This window comes from Colossoma macropomum, unplaced genomic scaffold, assembly GCF_904425465.1.
Source record: "Colossoma macropomum unplaced genomic scaffold, Colossoma_macropomum, whole genome shotgun sequence".
Lineage (NCBI taxonomy): Eukaryota > Metazoa > Chordata > Actinopteri > Characiformes > Serrasalmidae > Colossoma > Colossoma macropomum.
This window is the reverse complement of record NW_023494796.1, coordinates 33,949,464-33,975,412: the sequence shown is the minus strand read 5'-3', so window position 1 is coordinate 33,975,412 and position 25,949 is coordinate 33,949,464. Positions and strand designations below refer to the sequence as shown.

Here is a 25,949-nt window from a genome sequence, read left to right as displayed (position 1 = left end):
GAATGCAGTCCCGCAGCGATGTTGACCGCCCCAAAATGGCGGCGCCGTTGACGCGCCTGAATGGACGCATCTAGGTATGAATATCTGTGCTTTTGGCCTCCTAGCACAAACCGTTTGTGCCGCTTTGCGTTGTCCTTGGCTGCACCTCAAATCGCTCCCTACTCCCTAAGTAGTGCGCGGTGTAAGCTATGAAATTTTGTCTTCTGCACCCAAACACTGCCCGGTATGGAATTGTCCACACATGCCGGAATCCCAAATGACTATTTCTGGCGCTGTTCATGTGCAGGATTCCGTGTTTTTATTCCCTCGTAGTGCACTATGTAGGGAGTAGGGCGCCGTTTGAGGCTCAGCCCTTGTCGCGCTGCTATGACCAAAGCGGAGTCTACAGCCAATCAGAAGCCTCCTTCTGTTTGAACGGAGCGCGGCTGGCGGAGGAGCGGGGCGGTGTTTCCGTAGCGGCTCGGTTTTGTTTAGTTTGTTGAAAAAGCGATGAACCGGTACTTTATTTAACGGCTCGAAGCGCCTCTGAAGGAAGGCCGTTTGAGGTAATGTGCTGTTTGTTGCCTTATGAGTTGAATAACCTGCGTTAGCTGGCTGCGTAGCCGGCTAGTTGTTCGAATTTCCCCCGTTCCACCTTAAATGGTGCAGCAGTTACATTCTGACGGCTCAGGCTCGCCGCAGTAACAGCTGCACCGTTTAAGGTGGAACGGGGGAATTCGAACAACAAGCGGGTGGATGAGGTAAATGAGCGCTTTAGCTGTAATTAGTCTCCGAAATTCTGATGTTTCCCTGAAACAGAAGTGCTCGTTTTCGGGTGAAGGTCGAGTCCGATGTCCTAAAAGCGTCGCTGGTTAGCGGTAGCGGTCGCTGTGGGGACGCTAGCTTAACGCTAGTTAGCTCACATTAGCACAGGCCGCTGGTTTGTCAGGTTTGTTGTTGTTAAATATCTCGCCGATATTATTTGGACGTAAATTAAGTGACAGTAGCTGCACTGAATCAGCTTCCAGACAAATGCTGTCAAAGGGGAGTTCCACCGCTTTTCCTAAAATTCAACCCATAATTCAGCGTGTGAGCTGTAAACAGAGAGATTCAGAGAGGTTTGGTGTGAAACGGTTCAGATGTCTTTACAGTGGTGGTGATAGGAACCAGGGGTCGCCATGACTACAACACAGATATAGACATTTTATTTACTATCCAGAACCACCAGTGAACCTACACGAGTCTTCTGAGTTCATATGGAATGTTGATGATGAAAATAGTGGAAAATCTGAAATAATAAGTTTTCTTTGGGGACTATTTTGCCTCACAGCGCCCTGCATGTATCCCTCCACCATGAATGGAGTTTAAGTTCTCTAAACTATCATAAAACAGTGTCTCAGTCATCAGGCAGTGAATTCATGACCATTTCCTGTAGTAACTCTGTGAGGGAGCTTTTAGAGGTGGACGTCTGGTTCCTATCACCACCACTGTGAACAGTTCTGATTTCAGAACAGAGCGTTTCACACCAAACCACTCTTTGTTTACATCTTGTCAGTCGAATTAAGTCGATTTTTTTGAGAAATCTTTGGGAAATAAGTAAATGAGTTAAAAATGTAACCTGCTGTGCTGGCCAAGGTGAAAAGTTGGAGATGGTGGTTGAACTTCTCACTGTTTCAGATTATCCTGACATAAGAAGAGAAGAGCAGCCAAGATGAGCACGTTTGGTTGTAATAGACCCATGTACCTGAAAACATACGGCCGACAAAAGCGCAAGGTGGATCTGTGGTTCTCGCCTGACCTGAGGAAGAAAGCCTTCTCTTTCTCCAGCACGCCCTCGTCTGACCAGTCCGTCTCCGAGACCTCGCATCCCAAAGCACGGTAGAGTATTTCGCTCACTGCCTTTCTCTTCTAAACTGATGTTTGCATCTGCAGTCTGTTCTAAATGACCCTATTTGATTAATACCTCCAGACCCTGATTTAGACTGCGGTTTAAACCACATGTTAACAGCATTACCAGCACTGCTTTTCATCACTTAAGGAACACAGCACCGGTATCTCGGTCTGCAGGGTGTTAAGAAATTGATCTATGCTTTTGTTTTCTCCTCTGCTGTCTTGCTCTGTTCATAGAACAACAACAAACAAACTACAGCTAATGCAAAATGCAGCAGCAACAATATTAACATGGGCTAGTAAACAGGATCGTATTAGATCAGCTTCTAAATCTCTTTAACCCCTTCAGACGTCTCTGAGTGCTGATAGATGATGTTCTAAATCCAGCTGTGAGATCATCGAGTGCTGCTTCTCAATATTCTGCATATGAAGCTCAAAAAGAGCGCAGAGGTTTTGTTTTTATGCCCCAAAGATCTGGAACACGTTACCGATAAACATCCGTCCGACTCCTTCTGTCAGCGCTTTTAAAAAACATTAAAAACGTGTTTCTTTTCTTGAGCGTTTAACTAGGTATTTTATTACTTTTAGTATTTTTATGCTTTTTAAAGGTGATTATTATTAATATATTCCCTTTTTTGCTTTATATGCTGCTGTTTATTATTTGTTTTATCTTTGATGATCTTTTTTCTCTTCATCCTCTGTTGTATTTACTTTGTATCGTCAAGCACTTTGAGCTGTATTTTTAATGTATGAAGTGCGTGAAAGGTGCCATATTAATAATAATAATAATTATTATTATCATCAAAACAGTCTTCACCTTTTCTCTGTCTGAAGGAAGAAGAAAAGCGCAGCCTCGGCTGGATCCAGGACGGCGCGCAGGGCCATGACGGCCTTGAAGAAGCTGGAGAGCGATGAGGAAAACTTCATTCCTGACAGCGCGTCCAGGTCAGCCTCTTAAACAGTATAAACACTGAGAATTCCCAAAAGCAGGAGCTCTGTGTGGAAGTGCATCACCGTTCCACTGTTTGTCTGCAGTGTAGCTGCATTTTAAATCATTTTTGCTCCAAAAATAGAACAGAAGGTTCAAGTCGGTTTCATTTAGCAGGAATTTTAGATATTTAATCACAAACGTCTTCAGCATTTTAGGCAAAGCATAGAAATAGCACGATAAATTTCCCCGTTGTGGAACTAATAAGGGCCACTTATATTATAAAAAAGCAGAACCTGTTTCCATTTTTACAAAGCAAACGAAGAAAACAGCACCGAATAAAAACAATACAGAAAACCAAAGTAATGAAGGTAGTTAATGTGTGACGACAGTGTTATTGTTGTTTAGTTGTTGTTTTTGTTATTTTGAATATATGGAGAAACCATGTAATCTGCTGAACATTACACAGAAAGACTCCGAATAGGGATGAGGAAAAAAATGAAGGAGAATGATGTAGATTTAAAAGAGCTTACTACACATAAAGATATGAAATATTTAAAAAAAATACCTGAGTAATTATTTTCATTTGGAATAATGAGTCAGTAGTCACAGGATTATTGTGTTCTGTGTGTATTAAATAACGGCATAGAGTCTTTATTCTATTGGTAGTTATTTACACAGTGGATTTAAAGGGAATCCAAAGCCGTACTGATCTAAATCTTCTTCAGACTGTTAAATATATACTATTGCAGTGTTTTTGTTTCTAACACAGGCAGTGAGTAAAATAATTGATTTTATTGGTGGTTTATTTCAGTGTAACTACAGAAAATGCTAATTCCCACTTGACTTTGTTGAACCTGTCTTTATCTATCTACCTATTTTTGACACTGCTGGACCCAAAACGCTGTTATTTTGGAGACTTACCATTTTTTTGCCCACTGTAGCTCCTTAAAATCACTGACATGTTTGTCTGTTTCGTGAGATGTTCTCGCATTAAGCACTAAGCACTGCTGTAAAATTTACCGGGCTAGTAGGGGTGAAGTCTGAAGCACTACCTGCCCCAGCACCACTTAACCAGGTAAAGCTCGAGTCCATCATGACCTCGGTTAGGTGCAGTGGGTCAGGGGCTGTTTGAGACGCTGTAGATACTTCACTTTGCTCCAGGTTCTTCATTCTGTACCTTCCTGTATCTTCTTTGTTCTGCAGGAATAAAGTGAGCTCCACACACGTGAAGGCTACAGTCCCTAAAAAGCCACCAGGCGCACACGGAGCCCGAGCCAGGACGGAACAGGCCCCTCAGCACACAGCGAGAGTGAAGAAGAGGAGGAAGAAGAAGAAGCAGCAGGTCCTCAGCAGCAGCGAGAACGAGGACGAGTCTTTTATGATGGAGAAGAAGCGCTCGGAGGCCTTTAGACCAGGCGTCCCTGAAGAGGCGGACCGTAGAGAGAAAGCGAACGCTTTGACAGAATATTTAAACGAGTACGTATCGTATGTTATTGGGATCAGGGTGAGGTTGGGTGATGTAATAGTAATGAATAACATCACTGTATTTAAAAGTGATGACAGTATTTAAAAATCTCTCTCTGTTCCTCGTCTGAACGGCCAAATAAACACCGTCCACCCGTTTCTGTTTTAGAGGCTCACTGGTGCTGTGGGAGCTCACAGGTAGAAGTGACAGTGTTAGTGTTATTGTTCGTATCAGAGATATGATATAATAATAATGCTGACAGAGTGACTGAGTGAGATGGTAGTTGCTGAAGGACCCACAGCTTCACAGCTTGTTCAGAAGTCTGACAGCCTGTGGGTGAAGCTGTTCATTAGCCGGGTTGTTCCAGCCTGGATGCTGCGGAATCTCCAGCCTGATGGCAGGATGGTGAACAGGCCGTGTGCTGGGTGACCCTGTCTGACCGGATCTGTTTGATCTTCCTGAGGCAGCGGGACTGAGATGTCCTGTAAGGCTGGTAGTTTGTTGCCTGTGATGGCTTCTGCCGTCCTCACCACTCCTTTAAGGGCTTTGCAGTCACAGGCGGTGCAGCTGCTGTACCAGACAGTGATGCAGCCTGTGAGGAAGCTCTCTATGGTGCATCTGTAGAAGTTGGTGAGGATCTGAGGAGGCAGACCAGACTTTTCCTGAGCCTGTGCAGGTAGAAGAGACGCTGACGGGCAGATCTCACTATAGTGTTGGATTTACTAATGGAGAAGATTTCAGCTCACAGATCGCGGAGCGTGTTTGGTCGAGCATCAGCGACATGAGTGCTTAAACAAAACATCACTACAACCATGAGTGCTTTTTTTTTAAACACGCTTTTTTACATACCTGCAAATTTGCAAACCTACTGACAACCAGAATGACCGACCTGATCTTTTTCAGCACCTGATTCTCAGGTTTTCAGTGTCAGCGTTTAAGAAAAGAAGAATAAAGCTGTATTTAAGTTGGTTTTAGTTTTCCTGTGGGCCGCTGTGCTTTGTAGTTCCTCCCTCCTGGTTAGCAGCACTGTTTAGCACTTACCAGTTGTTTGATAGAGATGAAGTGTCCATTTACTGATTTATTTGCTGTGTAAATAAGTATTAGATATACTTCTATTTCTACTGTCAGTTTACCCCAACCTGTGTCTGCTTTCTTATTTCTGCTTCTATTTCTGATTTATGTCTGTTTGTTTCTCATCTGTGTACGTTTATGAGCAATTATACGTGTTGATACTGTAACAGTGCAGTTTCTCTTCAGGATCAATAAAGATCTATCTGTCTATCTATCTGCCTGTCTGTCTGTCTGTCTGTCTGTCTATCTGTCTATTTATCTATGTATCTATCTGTCTATCTACTTATCTACTTGCCTATCTATCTATGTATCTACTTATCTATTTGTCTGTCTGTCTATCTATCTATCTATCTGTCTTTCACATATTTATATATGTATTTATCTGTGTATTTATCCATCTGTCTATCTGTCTATCTACGTACCGACCTCCCTGATATCTGTGTTTTGTTTTCAGTAGGAAGAGAGAATCAGCTGCTCCACTTCCTCTGGGCAGATTCGTCACTCGCCGCAGGAGAGCGCCGCCCATCCAACCCGAAAAGCCCACCGCTAAACAGAGTGTAAGAGAAATGCTTATACTGACTCTGTCTGTCTGTCTGTCTCTCTCTCTCTCTCTCTCTCTCTCTCTCTCTCTCTCTCTCTCTCTCTCTCGCGGCCCTAACCCCACCCTGTGAGATTTTGCTTGTGAGGCTTGTTTAAATGTTGCCGTGCTAGAGCTTTGTGCCCAATCATTGTGATATTTAACTTAAATGTTTTTAAATATTGTTTTTGCTCTAATTGATATAATAAACATCAGCTATAATAAAGACAAAACATTGTAATCTGTGATCAAAAACCTACATAGAAATACTGCTTATAGTCGTATACAGAGGTTTGAACACCCCCAGTTAAGTGGCACGGTTTGATGTTTTGTGTTGTGTTTTTTTTTTTTTAAGTGGACGTGTGAATAAGTTAACACATCCTCTACAGGGAACACACTCCTGCACACTTCAGTTACTGTTCAGTTGTTGAGTTTAACACATTGGGAGCAAAACAAAACATAATAATAATATGATATTTTGTTATGATATTTTGTGCAGGAGTGTGTTCTCTGTGGAGAAACACAGGACTGTAGAGAGACCAGGACAAGAACCATACTTTTGTGGCTTGAGATCTACTTTTTCCAGTGGACAGGTCATCGTGATCTACCTTTAAAAAAAGAAAAGAAAAGGCTGACCTCATCCTTTTTAAAAGCTTTGAAACTCTGTTAATGCGCCTCAGTGGCCTGTGTTGGTATTCAGCAGTACAAGGCAAATGGCTGGAGAATCACACTGACCTTATTCTGATCATTCGCTCTGAAGGCTGCCGGCCGGTTTGTGTAGTCTGGACCACTTTCTTCTTCCTGATTCACTTTTATCTGGGAGTTTGTCGTCGTAGTTTCTGTGTATGGTTCGTAAATGTCCCTAGACGTTCCCCTTCTTCGGAAGTTGGCTACTTGTCCTCCTCCCGCTCTGCATGGAAGAGGTACGTGTTCGGTTTCTTGGTTCTAGGTCTCGCGCTCATCTTCTGACAGAGTCAGTGTGGGTTTGTGATGATTGAGCTGGTCTAGCACATCACCAACAGCCATGAACAGAGACTATAGGAGACAAAGGTGTGACTGAGCCTTTTGTTTTAATTAATGTATAGAGACAGTTACCTGTTTCCTGGAAAGAGAATTCCTCTTGAAGAGAAGTCCTCTTGTCGGTCTGCTGGCCTGGGAGGGACACAGGGACAGGGGGTGCACAGGTCGACCTGGGAAACAGAAAAACTGTTAATGAACTAATTGCTAATGTTGAACTCTGGCGATGAATATTTGTAGATATTCAACATTTGCCTCAAGTATATATATAAATGTGTGTACTGCGAATGGGAATGTGACTATTTTGCCTTATGAATACCTGAACTTAATTTTGGTTTTGTCCACTGGGAGGGGCTATAGGTGTTTAAGGAGTAGCCCAGTCTAGGTAGAGAGGTCTAACTGCTGGACTCTGAGGTAGAAAGGGGGATTAAGTGAGAAAAGACAAGGAACAGTAACAAAGTGCCTGTCATGCATTTGAGGCTAATGTTTTTGTGTAAATAGTTGTGTGCGAGTGCCTCGGTGAAGGATCGTTGGGATTTTCGATAACGTGCAATAAAGAAACGAGGAAAGAAAATGATTTAACCAGCCTTCTGCTCAAACCTCTTCTAAACATGCCAAAACGGTAACCTCCAGGCCACTTCGAGTCCACTCTACCACAGGGTAACAAAAGAAAAACGCAAAAACGGCGCTGGCAACCGATAAATATAAACTTTCTAGATCACTAGAGAGGCAAAGTCACAGCAGGGCTTTACTACGGTAACAAGCAGTAAATGAAAGAGACAGTGACCACATTTCACGACAGTCAGTCACGTGGACCTGCCAGAATAAGGTATTATAATTTGATAGCCTGTTGGAATGAGGCGCGATCGACACAGTGCACGTTGGTGCAGGATCGACGTTCTGGGCAGCCCTGCTGTAGAGAATGTAATCACTTATTTATATGTCAACAAAACAATCGACAAAAATTGGCCTCTAACTGTTGCGGTCAGTGCTGTCTCAGGGTTGGATGTGTGTTCTACTTTATTTTCTGTTTCTCTCTCAGTGGGCGGTTCCTGACGGCTCTCTAAGTTCACTGGAGGACTTCGTTTCTCTCGTCCCTTCGTTTCCCCGGTGTGTCGCCCGGCGGAAGCGGCCCGCCGTCCCGGAGGAGTTTTGTCCAGAGAACTCTGGTCCTAAGCGTTCGGCCTCCGCCCTCAGCAGCGGTCACACCCAGTCGGTTTTACGCGAAGTCTCGTTGAACGACAGTGAGGGGCAGCGGGTGTCCTGTAAGCTTCCTCTGCTGAGTAGCACCCCGTCCCTGGTCTCCAGACGAAACCTGCGCTACCTGGAGCCCTCGGTCAGCGAGATCTCCTCCTTCAGCTGCGACGAGCTGGACAAACCCCCTGCAGGAAATCCCAGCACCAGCAAGCTGATGATCAAACCACGACAGTTCACCTCACTGCGGAACAGCCAGCAGCGCTCAAGCTGCACTCAGGAGATGAAGACGGAGGAGCGTGCAGAAGGTCCTCACCTGCAGACAGCGGAGACTCTAAACCGGCGTGGAGAAAGGACAGAGGACGGGGTGGGACAGAAGAACGGAGAGTCCGAGCAGGAAAACATGGCCTGTGAGGACGATCAGATGAGTGCAAGTGTCATATTTGTTTCTGCTCAGACTCACCTGGACTCTGAAGTGGAGCAGCTGAAGGAGAGGTGAGCTGCTTTAACAGGAAGTGCTGACGGTTCATATTTATAGATGGTCTGATTTTTAGATACACACTGTTGTTCACAATCTTAGAATTGCAGTTTAAAGGTTTGGATTAGTGTTTTCAACAATATGAACATCATTATGAACCCAGTTTGGTCTAATATGCTCGTCCTGTTCAGCTTCAGTCAGAGGAACACTAAGAAGCTTAAAAAAAGATCTTTAAAGCTTTCTAATATTAGAGAGTCTGTCAGGGTACGGAGCAGCTCACAGTCCGTATTTACAGCTTCTTTTGGGAACACAGATGGATGCTAGTGCCGCGAATAGCAGCTGCCTTTTTTATTATTTTTATTGTTTTTCTCTTGAAAGTGACTGGACTATCCCTCTATGTACCACCCCCCCCCCAAACCCCACAACAGCATCATCAGTCTGCGATGGCTAAGGTGGGGTGTGATTGGACGATGATATGTTGCGCATGATGGGCCTAATCAGAGGTTCTGTAAGAGACAGACAGGCGTAAGGATTTTCAGGATGATATGAATATTACGTGCGGTGTGGCCGGTGTTTGTTATATACTTGTTATATACTGTATAGTTTCTTTAGAACAGCGAACCACTCTGTTTACATCTTTTTGAAAATTTCTGTATAATTATGGGGTTAAGATGTAAACAGAGTGGTTCTCCGTTCTAGATAATCTTACCGAGTCAGAGCCGTTCACAGTGGTGGTGATAGGAACCAGACGTCCACCTCTAAAAGCTCCCTCACAGAAAGTTCCTACATGAAATGGTTATGAATTCACTGCCTGATGACTGAGACACTGTTTTATGATAGTTTAGAGAACTTAAACTCCATTCATGGTGGAGGGATACATGCAGGGCGCTGTGAGGCAAAATAGTCCCCAAAGAAAACTTATTATTTCAGATTTTCCACTATTTTCATCATCAACATTCATATAAACTCAGAAGACTCGTGTAGGTTCACTGGTGGTTCTGGATGGTAAATAAAATTTGTGTTGAAGTCATCATGACTCCTGGTTCTCATCACTGCCACTGTAAAGAGATTAAAGTTTGCAAGCTTCTCTATAGTAGATTATTTTCCATTAAACCACTCTGAATGACGTTGTTTACTCAACCACTAAATACATACAGAAATTTTTGAAAATTACCCTCATTATTATTGAGAGGCGACTTAAACATGATGATCTACAGGGACAGAAGTCAAAACGAGTGCCTGTTTTTGTATCGTATTTCTCTTTGTTGCCATGCAGGTGTCGCTCGGTTAGTGCGGTCGTCTTGCTGGAGGAGGTGGACGTCACGGACATCTTATCCAGACAAAGCCTTAGCAGGAACACAGAAGACCAGGAGACGTACCCACCCAGTTTGGAGACGGAGCTCTCGACATCAGCCAGCATAGCGGAAATAGGCAACGGCAACCAAACCTATGACGTCTCGGATCGCGCCCTGTCCGATGTCTGCCTCAGACCCCTCCGCGTCTCCACGTCCCCTTCATCTTCCTCCTCTCTGTCTGTTCCTCCTCTTTCCTCTCCTCCTGCTCACGGGTCCAGTGGTTCAGCTCAGGCGCTGATTGATCGTCTTACGGTGGAGTGCTTGTCTTCTTGCCTCACCGTCTTCCTCCAGCCTCTGGACCACAGCCTCCTCCACAGGTTCCAGCAAGCACCTTCGCAGACTCGGACAGCCTCTCCTCCTCCTCAAGAGACCAGAAGTGATGACCAGGTCATGAAGAGTGCGCTTCAGTTGGAGAACACTGAGAGGGTGAACTCTGAAGGAGAGCGGTCGTCTGGGAGCGAGGGGCAGAAGGCAGGGGTGGTTAGACGTCTGTCCAACTTGTTCGGACCTCCTGTTTCCCCTGCCGATGTCGTGGCTCCTAGTAAAGCATGCACGCAGGTGGTGCCGAAAGAGCGCAACGGTGCTGGGACGGGCCGGAAAGCATGCGTGAGTGGCCTGAGCGTCAGCCGCTGGTCAAAGAGAGATATGGGTGAGAGGAATAAAAGGCAAAGGAGGAATGAGACCAGGACAAGAACCAAACCTGGAGACTGCTCTCTGAACTACCTGCAACCTGCAGGGACGAATGGGGTAACATAGTTTTACCGTGAATGCACTTTTAGGGGTAATAGAGGTGTAACGGCTCTCCCGTTTCAGTCCTTGGTTTCTGATCCACAGGTGGGTTTGAACCGCAGTGCAGCATGTTTAGTGCAGTTTAATGCAAGATGCACAAATACAAACCTGGGGCTGTGTTACAGAAACACCTTAACTCTCAAATCTGAGCTGTCATGAACTCCAGATAAGAAAACAGCATCACACAAACATCCTAACTAGACTGAACCTCCTAAATCCTGTCCTAACTTTAGGATGAACCCCAACAGGGTCCTCACTTCTGTTTAAGGTCCGTTTCTATGGTTTTTAGGCAGCTGTGTCAGCAGCATAGTTCACTACCAGCATAATGAGCTCCATTTATCTCTACTGTAAAACGCTGCTTTCACTGTGAGATGATTTTCTTTTCTAACTCTGCGTTTTAAAGATCTCAGACGCTGCAGACTCGATCTCCACCGCCCCTCTGATCACCTTCGTGTGTTAATGTTGATGAGGAAATATTACAGTGATGGTGGTGAATAATGAGGAGACGGAGCTGAACGTGTGTCTGTTTATTAGGAGGAGTAACGTTAGCGCGCTCGGCTAAAGCGTTTGGGAAACGGAGACTGAAACTGGGGAGCGGCGACGCTCTGATAAACAGCAGGGGGCGCTCTCACTGTATTCACTACTTACAGTTTATCGCACTTTAGTTCTGTTTGACCTTTTTTCACATCAGTAACAGCAGCTTAACTCAAATTTTTCACGTTTCAGCTGTGTTTATGGTCGGTTGCTAGGTAACAGACATGACAGCTGTCGACTTTGAGTAGGTTAAGATTTCCCGACTGGAGATAAGAGGCTGAAAGATTCTCACATTTGCTTCTGTAATACAAATTTGTGAGAAATCTTGACCTGTCAGATCTGAACACAAAAAGAGAGGATGTTTCTGTAATACGGCCCCAGAAGTCTTTTCAATAAGACAATGAATTAAATAGTTTCCAAAAATTAATCTTTTATCAAATTAAAGAAAAAGTAACATAAATGGGAGTGACAGCAAATTGTAACTACAATAAAACACGCAAATACTAAGAGGCAGGGCAGCTGTACCGACCAGGGAGGACAAAAATGTGAAATGTAAGCAGCAAATGAATGAAATCTGACCACCACTCAGTTTTTACGTTTTCCTTTTATCAAGAGCGTAGCTGGTGGACGATTTTAACCCCGATTTAACCCCTTGCGACAAATTTTCACAGTCTGAAGTGATTCTTTAGGTCGGGAGCTCGATCGGTAGTGACTGACGGTGCGGATGATCTGTAGTGTGAGAGGAGAAACGAGTGAATCTTTAGCCCCCCGATCAGATCGAACTCTGCAGTGATCAGAGACCCTCCGATATTATCAAACGTGATATTTACGACTCGAAACGTTCACAAGTCCTGCAGTGAGAGACGGTCAGAGATGAACTCTAGGTGAGCGATTCAAACAGCCAATCAGAGAGCTGGAAGAGCGGAGAGACAGGTGAAAAGACATGCATGAACAGCAGAGCGGAGACAGAGGGGCAAATAGGAGCCTTTATAATGTTGATCCAGTCGTCAAATCACTCTCAGCTGCCAGTTTGTAGTGAAATATTTCTCCGGCTCTCACTGTATCAGCGCTTCTTACCACATATTCATCCCCCGTTTGAGCTGTCGCTGCGCATAAAAGCCCAAACAGGTCCAGTAAGTTCAGCTCTGTTTGTGTCGTGTGATCTGAGGAGATCTGGGAGGAAAACTCTGGATGTTAGCTAATAAACTTTTTAGTTGCTGTGATTTAACACAGTGGATCTGCTTGTTACCTGTTATTACTCAGAGTCAGAGGAGAGTTTGGCACCGAACTAAATAAATGAATAACAATCGCAGTTCATCACGAGGACTGTGAGCCAAACTGTAAGCCGTGGAATCAGTTCAGAACCGTTACACCACTAATATTGACCACTTACGTTCTTTATCTTGTTCATCTTGTTTATATGTCCTACTCTTATTTGTGTCTTTCAACCCAGGACTCTGTGTGCAGCTGGTTAAACGGTGGTGTCGGTCTGCCTGTGACCCCCATCAGAGTGGAACAGCTGAACCTCTCCTCCATTCTGGCCAACTTCTCTCCAGACATGCTCACAACTCACAACTGGGGACGACTCAAAGCTGCGCTGTCCGTACACAAAAAGAAGACAGGTGAGAAACACACTAGATTCCTCCTGGAGCTGCTGTAAAGCCAAACAGTGTGAAGCTGATCTGATGTTGTGCGTCTGTCTGGGTGTGTTTGTTACAGCGTTCCCAACCCCGCGGCGGCTGGCTCTGTCCAATCTGAGGACTCCGGGTGGGATGGACGCCAGTCTAAGCTTGTTTGGAAGCCCACTGGACGGGTACACCCCAACGTCCAGACTCACTCCCTCTCGCCTGCTCCGCTCCACCATGACGGACGCCTCTGTGGTCAGAGCAAAGCTTCACAGTTCACCCTGTTCCTCTACAGCGAGGGGAAACAAGTGTTCAGATTTAGATGCTTCTGTTTTTGCTGTTTAACATGTGTCCAGCGCGCATGTCCACTTTAAACACACACATAACGACTTTTGACTTTGAACTTGACTACACAATAATGATTAGGATGGTCAGAAAGAAGCCAGAAACTCAGAAAGAGCTGCAGAGCAAGAGTTACACGGAGAACAATAGAACCGCAGTGAACTACATCACAATCATCTACGTATCGACACCCCTCAACACTAAAAAAGAAGCACAGAGATGCGTCTAAAATTGGCACACAAGCGTTTAAACAAATCAGACCTCTTCAGGGGTCGACAACATGGTGATATTTTAGCATTATTAGAGCATCGTGGGGCTCGTCAGTGCTTAAAGAACACTGACTGCATGTTTCACTACAGAGTGAGCATAATTAGGCCTGTTTAACTGGATTGCAGGGCAGTTGGTTAAACATTGATAGAAAATCAGTGTAGTTTTTGTTTTTATTTATAGCACAGGTTCTGTTTTGTCTGTTCGTACTTATTAAACTTCAGAAAAACTAAATATTGTGGTTGTCAAAACGTCTTGGAGTATTGTGATAAATATGTTGCCCACCTCATTTGGAGTGACATTCTCTGATCAGATGAAACAAAAATAGAAAAAAAACAAAAACTTCCAGGAATTTTGAACTTGCAGTGAAGCGTGAAGGTGGTAGTATCATCATATGCAGCTGCTTCTTTGCCAATGATACTGGAGCTGTTCAGGTCATTGAAGGAAGCCTGAATGGGGTGATTTACTGGGTCTGGTAACTTGTTTCCCCTCACTGGACTTTTTTACTTAATGTCAGCACATTCTGTTCTGTAATTTCTGTGATACGTATGTTGGTGTATCTGTTGAATATATATTTTTGTAAACATTAACGTTAGCGCTCATCGCTAATCCTCGCTCTCTCTGTATCGATGACAGGCTCCTGATGATGAAGATATCAGTGATGCTGAGAAGGTGTATCATGAGTGCCAGCAGGATGGCCCCCTCCCGTTTGATGACTGCATTCCTCCAGAGCAAATGAAGCGCTGCTCCAAGATCGGAGAGGGCACGTTTGGAGAGGTGTTCTCCACAGTCAACGACTCCAGTCAGACTGTGGCTCTTAAAGTACGCTAGCACATCGTTCACTGCTTCTTTAGGGATTTTAGTGCTTATTGAGGATGTCATTGATTTCTCATAGAAAGAAAATAATAAAGCAATAAGCCACTTGAGGCCGCGCGTTACTGCGACTTTTTCACGGGGAAGGGTGTTCTTAGGCACGACGAGAAGCCACAAACAGCTTAATGCTTTTATTAAACGGCGGCCAACATAAAATATGATAAAATGCACATTTTATCTGAAAATAATTAGTTATTATTAATAATAATCGACATAAACAAGTATTCCTCCAAGAAATGTAGTTCCTTTAGTGTATGGTATTGTTGCCAAGCAACCATGGATCGCTGAATGAGGAGAACATTCGGTCACCCATCGCTGTATATTGTGGTCATTTCATGAACTTTTGACTTTTTGTCATATAATAATGAACGTATGATAACAGCACTGTTTAATGCTTAAACTTTCACATTCTAAGTACTTTTTGGTCACCAAATTAGCACCATGAGTCTTATTTAGCACGTATCATGTTAGATGCAAGCTGGAAATAAACTCTGCAGGAGGAGGGGTGGTGATGAGTGCTCTAGATAAAAAAAGACTGAGGCAGTGATTGCTGTACTTTGTACTGTAGTGAATTTTACTGTGAAAAATGAAGGAAAAGGAAATGTTTTATCTGGCTGTTCCAGGGTTGATAAGGATAAAATACATTTTAGCAGAATTAGTAACATTGAACTCAGTGTGGAAATGTAAATGTACATCGCCACTAGTTCAGCAGTAACATAACATTACAAACCCCATAGGTAGTGGGCAGAGATATATGATTATCATTATTATTGATTTTCCTTCAGCTCATGCTTTCATGGGTTGTTGATTTTCCGCGAATGATTTCAAGATTGCATTTCGTCTGAGGCGGATTGTGTTAACACCACCCTGTGCAGCACCGTTGCTGTATTAGACTAACATTTTGTTCTAGCTAAGTTGTCTGATTCTGCTTTAGCACTGTAAGTAATGTTTATTGTCTTTACTGTTTCAGATCATTCCAGTAGAAGGCTCTCAGAAAGTCAACGGTGAACCGCAAAAAACCTTTGGTGAAATTCTTCATGAAATCATCATTTCAAAGTATGATTTTCACTTTCATCATTTTCTTTATCGACCCAAACTGTTTTTTTACCTTAGTTTGTACAGCAGGGGTTAAAATATATGTGAAAGCTTTAACAATTTCATTCAGAACAAGAATTTGAAATAAGGTGAAATAAGACTTTTGTGATTTAACTTCTAACTTTTAACTGTTTTTGTTTTTTTTTATTATTAATTTTTTTTGTGTATACCCACAACTGTGCCAAAGTCTCTTATGCTGCCGACATTGATATTAAAAGCTATTTAATTAGACTGTAAGCATTTATTTTTTTCCCAGAAAAACACTAATATAATAATAGATTGAAATAACATACAATTCAGTAAGTAGTGATTTTCAGTGTGACAGTCTGTTTATTTAAGCATTTCCAAACTTCTCCTCTGAGGGAAACCCAGTATTATTTGTAGCCATCATCCAGTACCTGGTTGGTTAATCAGTGCTTCATTAAGTTAAATCAGGTGCTGGTGATGGATTTTAATAAACCTATGCGATGCTGGAAGCGTCCAGGAGAAACCTGGCACCAAACTTTGTTCTATTTCAAAAGATATGAACTACTTATTTAGGTTCATTTGCACATTTTCTAAAAATAAATGATGATTTTACAAGCTAAAACACACTTACTGTCAGACTGTATGTGCATATGTATTAAATTTCCCACAGAGAGCTGAGCAGCCTGGACTCGAAAGAGAACAACAGAACGAGTGGCTTCATTGGACTCAACAAGTAAGATCTTAACCTTTTCTCTCCATCAAATGAGCTTAAATCAGTCAAGAAATGTGTTTTATATTACTGATTGTGTGCAGTGATGATGATGATGCTGATGATGATGATGATGATGATGATGCTGTCGTTTCAGTCTTCACTGTGTGCGGGGGTGCTATCCCAGCGCTCTACTCAAAGCCTGGGACAAATTTGACCAAGAGAAGGGATCTGAGAACGACAGGCCTGGTAAAACCACATCCACACACACAGCAGGGTGTTCAGTAGCCCAGGTGGTCATCTTGTGGGACCAGCTGTGATCTCATAATGAGAATGCACACCTGGTGATGACCAGAAGGCAATCTGGCTGAAGTTGGTGGGGCTTAGACTTAATAGGCTGGGTGCAAACCGAGGACCAGATGCAGGGAGAGCAGGACAACACATTCTGGTTTTTGCTTAATGATTTTAAAGGATTCCCCTTCTGCCCCAGACTGTTTGTCTTAGGAGATCCCTCGGGGCTCGAAACCACGGACAAGCATTTAAAGGCACGGATTCAAACCAGTTTAATGATTGGTAGGCAGGTTATCCTTAGGAGGTGGAGGGAAGCGGGCCCGCCATCATTTCAAGAATGGGTTGCTGAGATTGGCAAAGTAGCTGCCTATGAAAAACTATCATTTAAATTGTTCGGCGTTTAGAACATTTAAGATTTATAGAGAGCTCTTAAAGAGGAGTATCGTGCTGCGATCCGCTTTGTTGTTATTGCCGTTTTTATTTATTTATTTTGTAGTTCTGTTTATTTATTGATTGATTGATTTATTTCTATGGCTTGTGTGTTTGTTTGCTTGCTGATTTATTTGTACATTTATTTATTTTATTTGTATTCTTAGTATTATTATTTATTTATTTATTTTATTTATTTATTTATTTAATGATACAGAGCCTTGTACTGCACTGGATTAAATCAGGTCATGAATGTAGCACCGACACAGCTGGGGTGGGCAGGGGGAGGGTAAAGGGGGTCATGTTGTTACAAAATACAAATATGTGTGGCAAAAATAAAAAAAATCAATAAAAAATGTTAATCATAAAAAAAATAAATAATAATAATTTTAAAAGTATTTGAGCAAGAAAATTGCATCCATCACTTCATACTTAAACTGTATTCAGGGAAGTGGAACGTGTGATCAGCCATGCTTACAGTTATATCCACTTTCTGTGCAGTTCTCTCACATTTTCAGATAAAAATGTAAGAGCATTTTGCATTTATCCATGCACGCGTAACAATAATAATAATCATAATACGTTTTATTTATATAGCACGCTTTTCATGACGTTAATTTAAGATGCTTGACAGAAAAATAAACTTCATAAAAACACATCTAAAAGGAAAAACCTTAATTCTTAAAAGATCCAGAGTCTCTAAAACAAAGCAAAATGATTTTATAAAAGACGTCTAAAAAGAAAAGTCGTAAGATTCTTCTTAAAAGAGATCCAGAATTACTTAAAACAAATATCAGGGTCTCACTTTGTTTAGATCGTCCACTACAGTCCCCTGTAGATCATCTACAGATGTAGATGGTTGAAACTCAGTTGATTGTAAACAGTGGCGGGGTTAGGGTTAGGATTTGGAGCAGGGTGAGGGTTGGGTTTAGGTTTTGGCTTGAGGTTAAGGTTAGGGTTAGTGTTAGAGCAGGTTTAAAGAAAATTACGGTTGATTTAGTAGACAGTTCAGTGTAACTTGAGAGTTAATTAAGTATCTACAAAGCATCTAAAGTGGGCGATCCAAATAAAGTGTTCCCAAAATTAATTTATTTAAACCCCGTCTAAAAAGAGAAGTCTTTAGATTATTTTTAAGAAGAGATAAAGATCCAGAATTTCTTAGAGACTTAGGAAGCTGGTTCCATCACTGTGGACCCAGTACAGTAAAAGCTCGCTCATCCACGGAGGAGAACTTTGAACATGGAACCCCCAGCAGATTTGAGGATGAAACTGTAGCAGAGTCTGAGGAAGTTAAAGATCCTTTAGATTTTGGAATCAATGAATAAACTGCGCGGTGAGGCTCGTATAACAGTCTCGTACACAACACGCAGGTAAAATGTGTCCAAATTGCGCCTGAAAAGCTCCGTATTGTGCTTGTGAACGCTGCCCTTCAGTAAAGTGCAGCCGTTTTTACTGCCCCACAGCAGTGTGACCATTTCCAGATGCATATTCCTGTTGTGGGATCAAGTATCAGCAGATTACGCTTATTTATGTTATATATTGAGACGTTTATTTATGTTATATATTGAGAATGTGTGTCTGTGTGTGGTTTATTTTGCAGTTACATATTAATGAGAATGTCTGTGTCCAGATTTCTTCGGTCAGGAGCAGCTCTTTGTGATCCTGGAGTTCGAGTTCGGAGGGAGTGATTTGGAGAACATGAATGGAAAGGTATATAAACGGTGCAGTTCTGTACTGTAACTTCAGGACTGAGTCTGAGTCACAGCTTGTGTGTTTACGCGTGTGTGTGTGTGTGTGTGTGTGTGTGTGTGTGTGTGTGTGTATAGCTATCCTCCATGGCCCAGGCCAGAAGTGTTCTACACCAGGTGACTGCTGCGCTGGCCGTAGCTGAACAGGCTCTGTGCTTTGAACACAGGTAATGTAACACACTCAGAGAAGCGCAGACTCTATTAAACACGCTCTCAGACACGCTTTCACATCTCCCGCTGTTTATAAGAGCCATATTTACAAAGTCTTTCCTGAAATACAGTCAAATCCAGCACCTCTGGTCAAATGACTTGTTCTGCTGATTTTCTAAGTGAAAGTAAGTAACACATCCTCTACAGAGATCACACTTAAATATGAATATGAATTTTAGTGCACAGATTCTGTTTATTTGCTGAGTTTGACACATTGTAAAAAAACAGGTTGTTAAATTCAGTAAATAAACAGTAATTGTGCAGTAAAATGTGCAGAAGTGTGTCTGTAGATTGTACACTAAACACTTGGTTACAATACAGATGATAGAAGGCTCACACTGAGTGATGGAGGTGGGGAAAAATTGATACTTCGTATGCAGACGATTCTGAATCGATTCACACGTCAGAAAATGATTTTCTAAATGTTAACTGATGAGCTGTTGACGGAAAACAAAAGGCGGTACACAGAAGTGCAGAAGTGCAGCGCCCGGACAGTCTGTGACGCGCACAAGATGGATGAGCGAGACGTCCGACCGGCACCCTCTGCATTAAAAGCTAGAGTATGGAAGCACTTTGGCTTCTATGGGCCCAGTCCCATTTCACACCTCTCCCCTACCCCTCTGTTTTGCGTGTTCTCGTCTGGGTGTTGGGTGTCCTGTTTGTGGTTGAGATAGAGGGGGAGGGTGAAGTGTTGGGGCTACATGACCCTCCAAACGGAGGTTTTTCAGAGACTCCAAACAGAGAGATGTGAGGAAAAAAGAAAAACCGGCAAAATGGAGAACAAGAGACCAAAGAAACCCACAAATGTGATAATTTTCTCTGTTTAAAATTACAATAACCACTGTATTCTCTTAGTTTAATGTCGTTTAGATGTATTATGGTTCTTCTCTTCATAACAAGCATAAATAAATGCTAGCAGTGCTGACGTCTCAGTAGCTAAGTTTCCTGTTCCACCTAAAATGGTGTAGCAGTTACATTGTGGCACCTCAGGCATCAGAACTGCTGCACCATTTAAGGTGGAATGAAAAATTCAAACGGAATCTGGTGAATATCTGACTTCAGCTTCATATCACTGAAGAATTAGGGGTGGTGATAATAAATAATTGCCCCCCTCTTTGAAGATCATATGACTCCCTAAATGTAACTAAAGCCCAGCAGTGAGGAGCTGAACTTTACCCTCCTCTGCTGTCACTGCAGACTGGCAGGGTCGCCTACAGAGCAGCGCTGGTAGCTGTTAATGAAGTGATGCTCTTTTTATTTGAGGGTCCCATTTCAGAGGGAAGATCTCAACCACTACCCTGGAACTCAGTTCCAAGGGGCAACACTAGAAAACAAGGGGATAAGAAATGGGATCAGGCCATGAAGTTGAAGGGAAAAGGGGAGGAGCCACACTATATGCAAGTTGTGTCACACTAAACTAAAATATTTTGGAAAGGACAAACATGAGAGACCATATTACATGTTTCCACCCGTTTTCCGCCTGGTTGTAGTTGCTGCCAACCAGAGGACCATCGAGCAAGCGATTTCAGAACTCTCACCCAACTCAGAAAGAACGAGGCGAATTACAAACTCTATCGCAACTGTTATTGCCAAGGATTTGCGTCCGTACTCGGTCATTGAGAATCAGGGCTTTCGCGCTATGTTGGTGCTTTGGAGCCGAAATACAGCGTCCAGTCTCGAACATATTTTACTGGCACAGCATCCCCCCCCCCACACACAACGAGACCAAAACCGAAGTTATAACAAGAATCACTGAAGAAAAACAGGTAGGACAGCTGTAACATGATGTGTGGACATCCACTGCCACAGGATCCGATGTCACCATAACTGCACATTTTATCACAGATGAGTGGCAGCAGCGTCTCATGTGCTCCAAACAAGAGTACCAAAGTACGAAGTCCTCACACAGTGAGAAAAAAGAAATACTGTATAGTAAAAAAGATGCATCGATGATCATTTTATAATTGCATCGCAGCCTCTGAATCGTAATCAGATCTAGAGGTGCCCAGAGATTCCCACCCCTACTGTATGACCGGTTTCTGCAGTTTTTGGGCGGCTATATTAAGACATATTAAGACAGCTAAGTAGCTGAATCGAGCTGAGCTCTCCAAACCTGTGTAAACTTACACATCGTGCCGTTATTAGGAGGCGCGGATAAACAAACATGGAGCGGCTTTCACCGCTGCGGTTTGCGCTGAGGCAGAAAAGGAGCAGGTAAACAAGGTTCGGTGAGGGTCGTGGGTGTAAAGAAGTGTTCAGTGTGGTAGTTAAGAGTTTTAGATGTTCATGCACTTAATTGTGAGTGTTCAGTTTTTTTTTTACTTTCTTTATTTTCTGCTGCATTCTCTTCTTTAGCTCGCTCAGTTTCCATTCGCTGTTGGAGGAATCAGTTCGGGTGCTGCTGACCAGTAAACACTACTCGATTATACTCAGTGTCGATCAGATTGTTTGATAAACTCCAACTGGTCCTAAATGCGGTCAGGAGGCTCGCTACTCCATTTTCTCTCTCAACAAAATCAGGGTAAAAGTGGTGTAGTGTAACTCTGACTTGGGGAAAAATCAACATATAATAGAAGCTGGTATTCTTGGAGCATTAAAAGCGCTTAAATAAAGGTCAGCTGAGTTTTATTTGGCACCTGCAGCTCAGTTCACACTCATGCCACAAGACGTGGGAGGTTTGGAACATTGACAGCAGATTTAAAGAATGTGGTCACTAAAAGCGAGTGTCCCTTAGGGCTGAAAGAATTTACAGAACGCCCTGTATATGTGACATCACAACCATCGTAACTACCTGGTAGTCTGACTTTCAGCGTTAAAACTTCATGCCACAAAAAATGGATATGCAGGTCTTCTTGGCCAAAAAACAGGCCTGAACATTAATTTACAGAAAATGAGAATCGCAACATTGGTCAGAGAAATCGCAATTATGCCTTCCCCAAATCGTTCAGCCGTAGTGTCCACACTGGATTTCAGTCAGACCCTCCAGCTAAAGTGTCTGATTGTGGGCGAGAATGATAAAATGATGAAATCATCTCACTGCTTGTTCTCTTGGTTAGTGTTAAAAAAACAAGCATACAGCAAAGTAGGGAGTTTCAGCCTTTCACACTGCACAGCAGAACCATCCCACAGCTCTCTAGTATTACTGTGATCTCACAGAGTGGATTGGGAATGTTAAACACTTTTCTGACCTTGTCGGGTGAATTTGGACTTCAGAAACACACCTCAAAGGTCTGACCGCTGGATAGAATGGAGTTATAAAATGTCTGCGAACACCTTCTGTAAAATAGAGACTCTTTCTGTTAGTCTGCTTCTAAGACATCACGTCAGATATCCGTCCAGTGTAAATATTTTTTTTTGCTGTTGTGTTTATGATGTTTATATCGAACATTTTTGTGAATAGACTTAATGCGAAGGATACAGTTTGTATTTTTTATCTTAAGTATTGTGTTTATGGTGATAAGTAACAAACTGTAACTGTGTTAAGTAATTAATAAGGTTAATACCTTGTTTGTTAATTCTTTTTCTTGAGTTCTCTGGGTTAAAACACCTAATTGGACCCTTCAGTTTAAAAACTTATCTGACTTCCATCCATTAAAGCAGAAAAAATGACCTGTGCAGTGCTTTGGCCTCCAGGCCTGCAGCTGGACGTGGTATAAAGATGAATGTGCAGTGGCGATGAGGAGGTTGGAGGGTATTGACAGTTGAAATTGTGTCTGTGTTACGTATATAATGAATATCCTGCGTTCACTGTGTCTCTGCAGGGACCTGCACTGGGGGAACATCCTGGTGAAAACCACTAAGGAGAAGCATAACGACTTCGTGCTGAACGGCTCGGTTCACTCTGTGGAGACGCGAGGAGTTCACGTCAACATCATAGACTACTCGCTCTCCCGGCTGGAGATCGGTGCGTCTCTGACTTTCTGACTCTCTCTCTCTCTCTCTCTCTCTCTCTCTCTCTCTCTCTCTCTCTCTCTCTCTCTGTCTGTCTCTCTCTCTCTCTCTCTCTGTCTTTCTCTCTCTCTCTCTGTCTCTCTCTCGCTCTCTCTCCTCTTCACATTAATCAGCCTCTTTTACCGTTACTATGAAGCTAATTCAGCGTATGACAGCTTACAGATCTGATCTTTATCGCCCCCAGATGGACTGACGGTGTCGTGTGACATAGCGAACGATGAGGAGTTGTTCATGGGCCAGGGAGACTATCAGTTCGAGATCTACCGTCTGATGAAGAAGGAGAACAAGTAGGTTTCAGGGCCCCAACGTTCCCCGAGTAAACTGGATCACTGCTCTTCACAGCATTCCAGCAGTTTTTCTCCACCAGATGTTCAAATCAAATCATGATTCATGTTTCCTTAATCCCACGATGGAGGCTATATTTAGTCCTCTTTAACTGGATGCAGTGCAGCGCAGTGTTTGAAGTACTAAATAAAAATCATAAGGTCAGTCACAGTTACTACATTATCACCTGACCTCAGTTACTTGAGCTGATCGCAGATATTCAGACTCGCCGCAGTTGATTTCCAGAGTTGTGATCATACGTTTACGAACGAGCTGCGTTTTCATCCGTCAGTTTGAAGCAAATGCATGTAAACAAAAGAAATTAGAAAACTCTTTAATTGAGACACATCATGGATTTTTGAAAACAAAAGTTCCTCTGACCCACCTTTAGAGGGCAGCGGTGAGTAATGTTTATTTCTGTTGGTGTGCTAAATATTGACCGCTAGGAAAGAAGAGAGCTAATCAGCTAATTTGGGCTTATACTTTAACAGCTTTGTTCAGATAACAAAAAAAAAAAAAATTTATCACAGATATTCATGTGGGAATTAATCGTTATTAACTCTCATGACTGACCGACCGAATCGCTGCAGTTTTTAAATGCTGCACTGGTGTCAGAATATCGTCATGCGTATTGTGTATTGTGAAGATGTCTTTATGTATCATGATATGATATTGTTGCCACGTTGCTTTCTTTTCAGCCCTGATGGACAAAAACGGCAACTTTTTAAAGCTCATTTTAAGTCTGAACGTCTGCTTCATCCTAAATGGAAAAAAAAAGCACTTTACTTTCGTTTTACTGTGACTGATTTCTGATTTTGAGTCTCTCCTCTCTTTCTTTCTGTCAGTAACTGCTGGGGGGAGTATAATCCTCACTCCAATGTCCTTTGGCTGCACTATCTGGTGGACAAGCTTTTGACGATGAAGTACAAGACCAAAGCGCAGACCGGCCAGCAGAAGGCACTGAAGAGCAGCCTCAGGTCCTTCCAGTCAGAGATCCTGAGTTACGGCTCAGCCACAGAGGCTCTCCTGCACTGTAGCCTGTTTCAGTGAACATGCAGACCGTGTGCACGCTGGGCTCGTTTTAATCCGTGCTGTCAGACCTGTAATCATATTGTAAATCCTTTTGTAAACTTTACAGTTGTAATGCATTGTAAAAAAAAAAATGAACAAATAAACGAAATAAAAGGCAGGAGAATAAAAGTAACTTCGTTCAACAAAAACTTTATTTCATGCAGAAAAGATTCACTCACTAAACAAACGGTCGAACATCAGGACTGAGTTTATATGTTAGTTTGTGCGTAAAGTCTTTACTGAGTCTCAGTCACACTGGGCAGTTTCAAACCGTCCTTTTACTGAATTTCACCACGAATCATAAAGTCGTGGCTTAACTAGTAACAGCTAACTAATATTTACGTCACTAACACGACGAGAACACGTTCAGAACCATGGTAAACATGTTACCATGGAAACAAAACCACTTTTTCTGTGAAAGTAACATCCAGTAAAGACCGGAATGACATTGTAGCCGTTGCCTGTATTCTCTTTAGCCTTTCTTTGCAGCTGTTTAACCGCCGTTTAAGATACAACAGCAGCTTCAGTTTAGAGTTTCGGTGACGCTGAGTCTCTGACCTGGAGCTGTGGGTGTTCAGCTTCATGTTCGGACGATTAGAGCTGCGTATATCGTTTAGTGAGCTTAGTCAACCAAAAAAGTCACGGTTTTGCTCTGTTTTTTGTTTTTCTGTGTGGTTTCCGTTGGTTTCCCTGTTCAGATGAAGGTGTAAATGTTTCATAACTGCTAATGAGCTGCAGCTCGTTTTGATTTGTAACGTGTGAACCTGACCTTAGTAAACGCTTCTCGTCGTGAGCCTCAAACTAGCCTACATCTGAACTTACGTATGGCTGGGGCAGCCGGCCCATAGTGATCACCTGAAAAGAGAACAAACACCCAGCTGGGAAAATCGGCAATCTGAAAAGCATTTAAACATTTAGACGTTTGTGTTTTCATCATGTAAATGTGTTTATTTATCTGTTTTATGTGCTCAGTAGCAGTAATGCTAACCAATCAGCTCTCAGTAGCAGTAATGTTAACCAATCAGCTTTAGTTCTGCACTGGAGCTACAAGGCTAATGTGGCTGAAAGCTAACAGAAATCTCTGTCACTGAATGATGTTGAGGAACACAGGGCTGATTCTCCAGACAGGGATTAAGCCTAGTCCTGGACTACACAGCCTTCTGAATGGAGATTCTCCACTGAGAGGAAGAGCTCGTCCACGAACATCCTGTTTACAGTCCTAAACTTAGATCTGACGGTCAAGATGAGAGTTTTCACTCATTCAGGTTACAGAAGAAAATCTTACCTTAATTTAGGACTTTTATCTTATCTTACAGCATCTTATCTCAAATTAGGAAATCTTAGTCCACTCGGTGGAGGTGGATAATCGATTGTTTATGTCTGTTACTGAGCAACCGATGATGCACAAATAGCTCAGCATAAACATGTAATGAAAATAACGTGAACAAACTGTCAGATACAGCGCAGAGAGGGACTCTGGGTAAAAAAGTGTGTGGAATAAAGTGTGATGAACTGCAAGCTTTAGAAAACTGAAGAAGTTGAGAAGTGTGAGTGCGCCCCCTGCTGTTCATCATTAACATTACCGCCGCTTCAATCAGGAGATCTTTCAGACTCTATAATTATAATGTACTGTATCCTGATCAAGAAACGTGGGTCGTTAATTCCAGGTTGTCTGTTCTGCAGCGTTTATTCACGGCGTTATTCTGATAAGGACTCTTATTCTGAAGGAGTCAGAACAGGAAGAACTGAGTCAGTCGGAGCTGAAAA

At 42.7% G+C, this 25,949-nt stretch overlaps 1 protein-coding gene across 1 annotated transcript; it reads left to right on the top strand.

The window, feature by feature from the left end:
* Window positions 1-430: 430 nt before the first annotated feature.
* Window positions 431-24,298, top strand: haspin (histone H3 associated protein kinase). The gene is made up of 18 exons (XM_036583443.1): window positions 431-545; window positions 1,657-1,857; window positions 2,704-2,814; window positions 4,004-4,276; window positions 5,794-5,893; window positions 7,973-8,619; window positions 9,879-10,704; window positions 12,734-12,902; window positions 13,000-13,160; window positions 14,151-14,336; window positions 15,358-15,443; window positions 16,120-16,182; window positions 16,316-16,407; window positions 18,509-18,588; window positions 18,705-18,793; window positions 22,598-22,740; window positions 22,972-23,074; window positions 23,957-24,298. Exons 2-18 carry the CDS (start codon window positions 1,691-1,693, stop codon window positions 24,159-24,161), a joined length of 3,501 nt encoding a protein of 1,166 aa, XP_036439336.1. The 5' UTR covers window positions 431-545; window positions 1,657-1,690; the 3' UTR covers window positions 24,162-24,298.
* The last annotated feature ends 1,651 nt before the right edge of the window (window positions 24,299-25,949 follow it).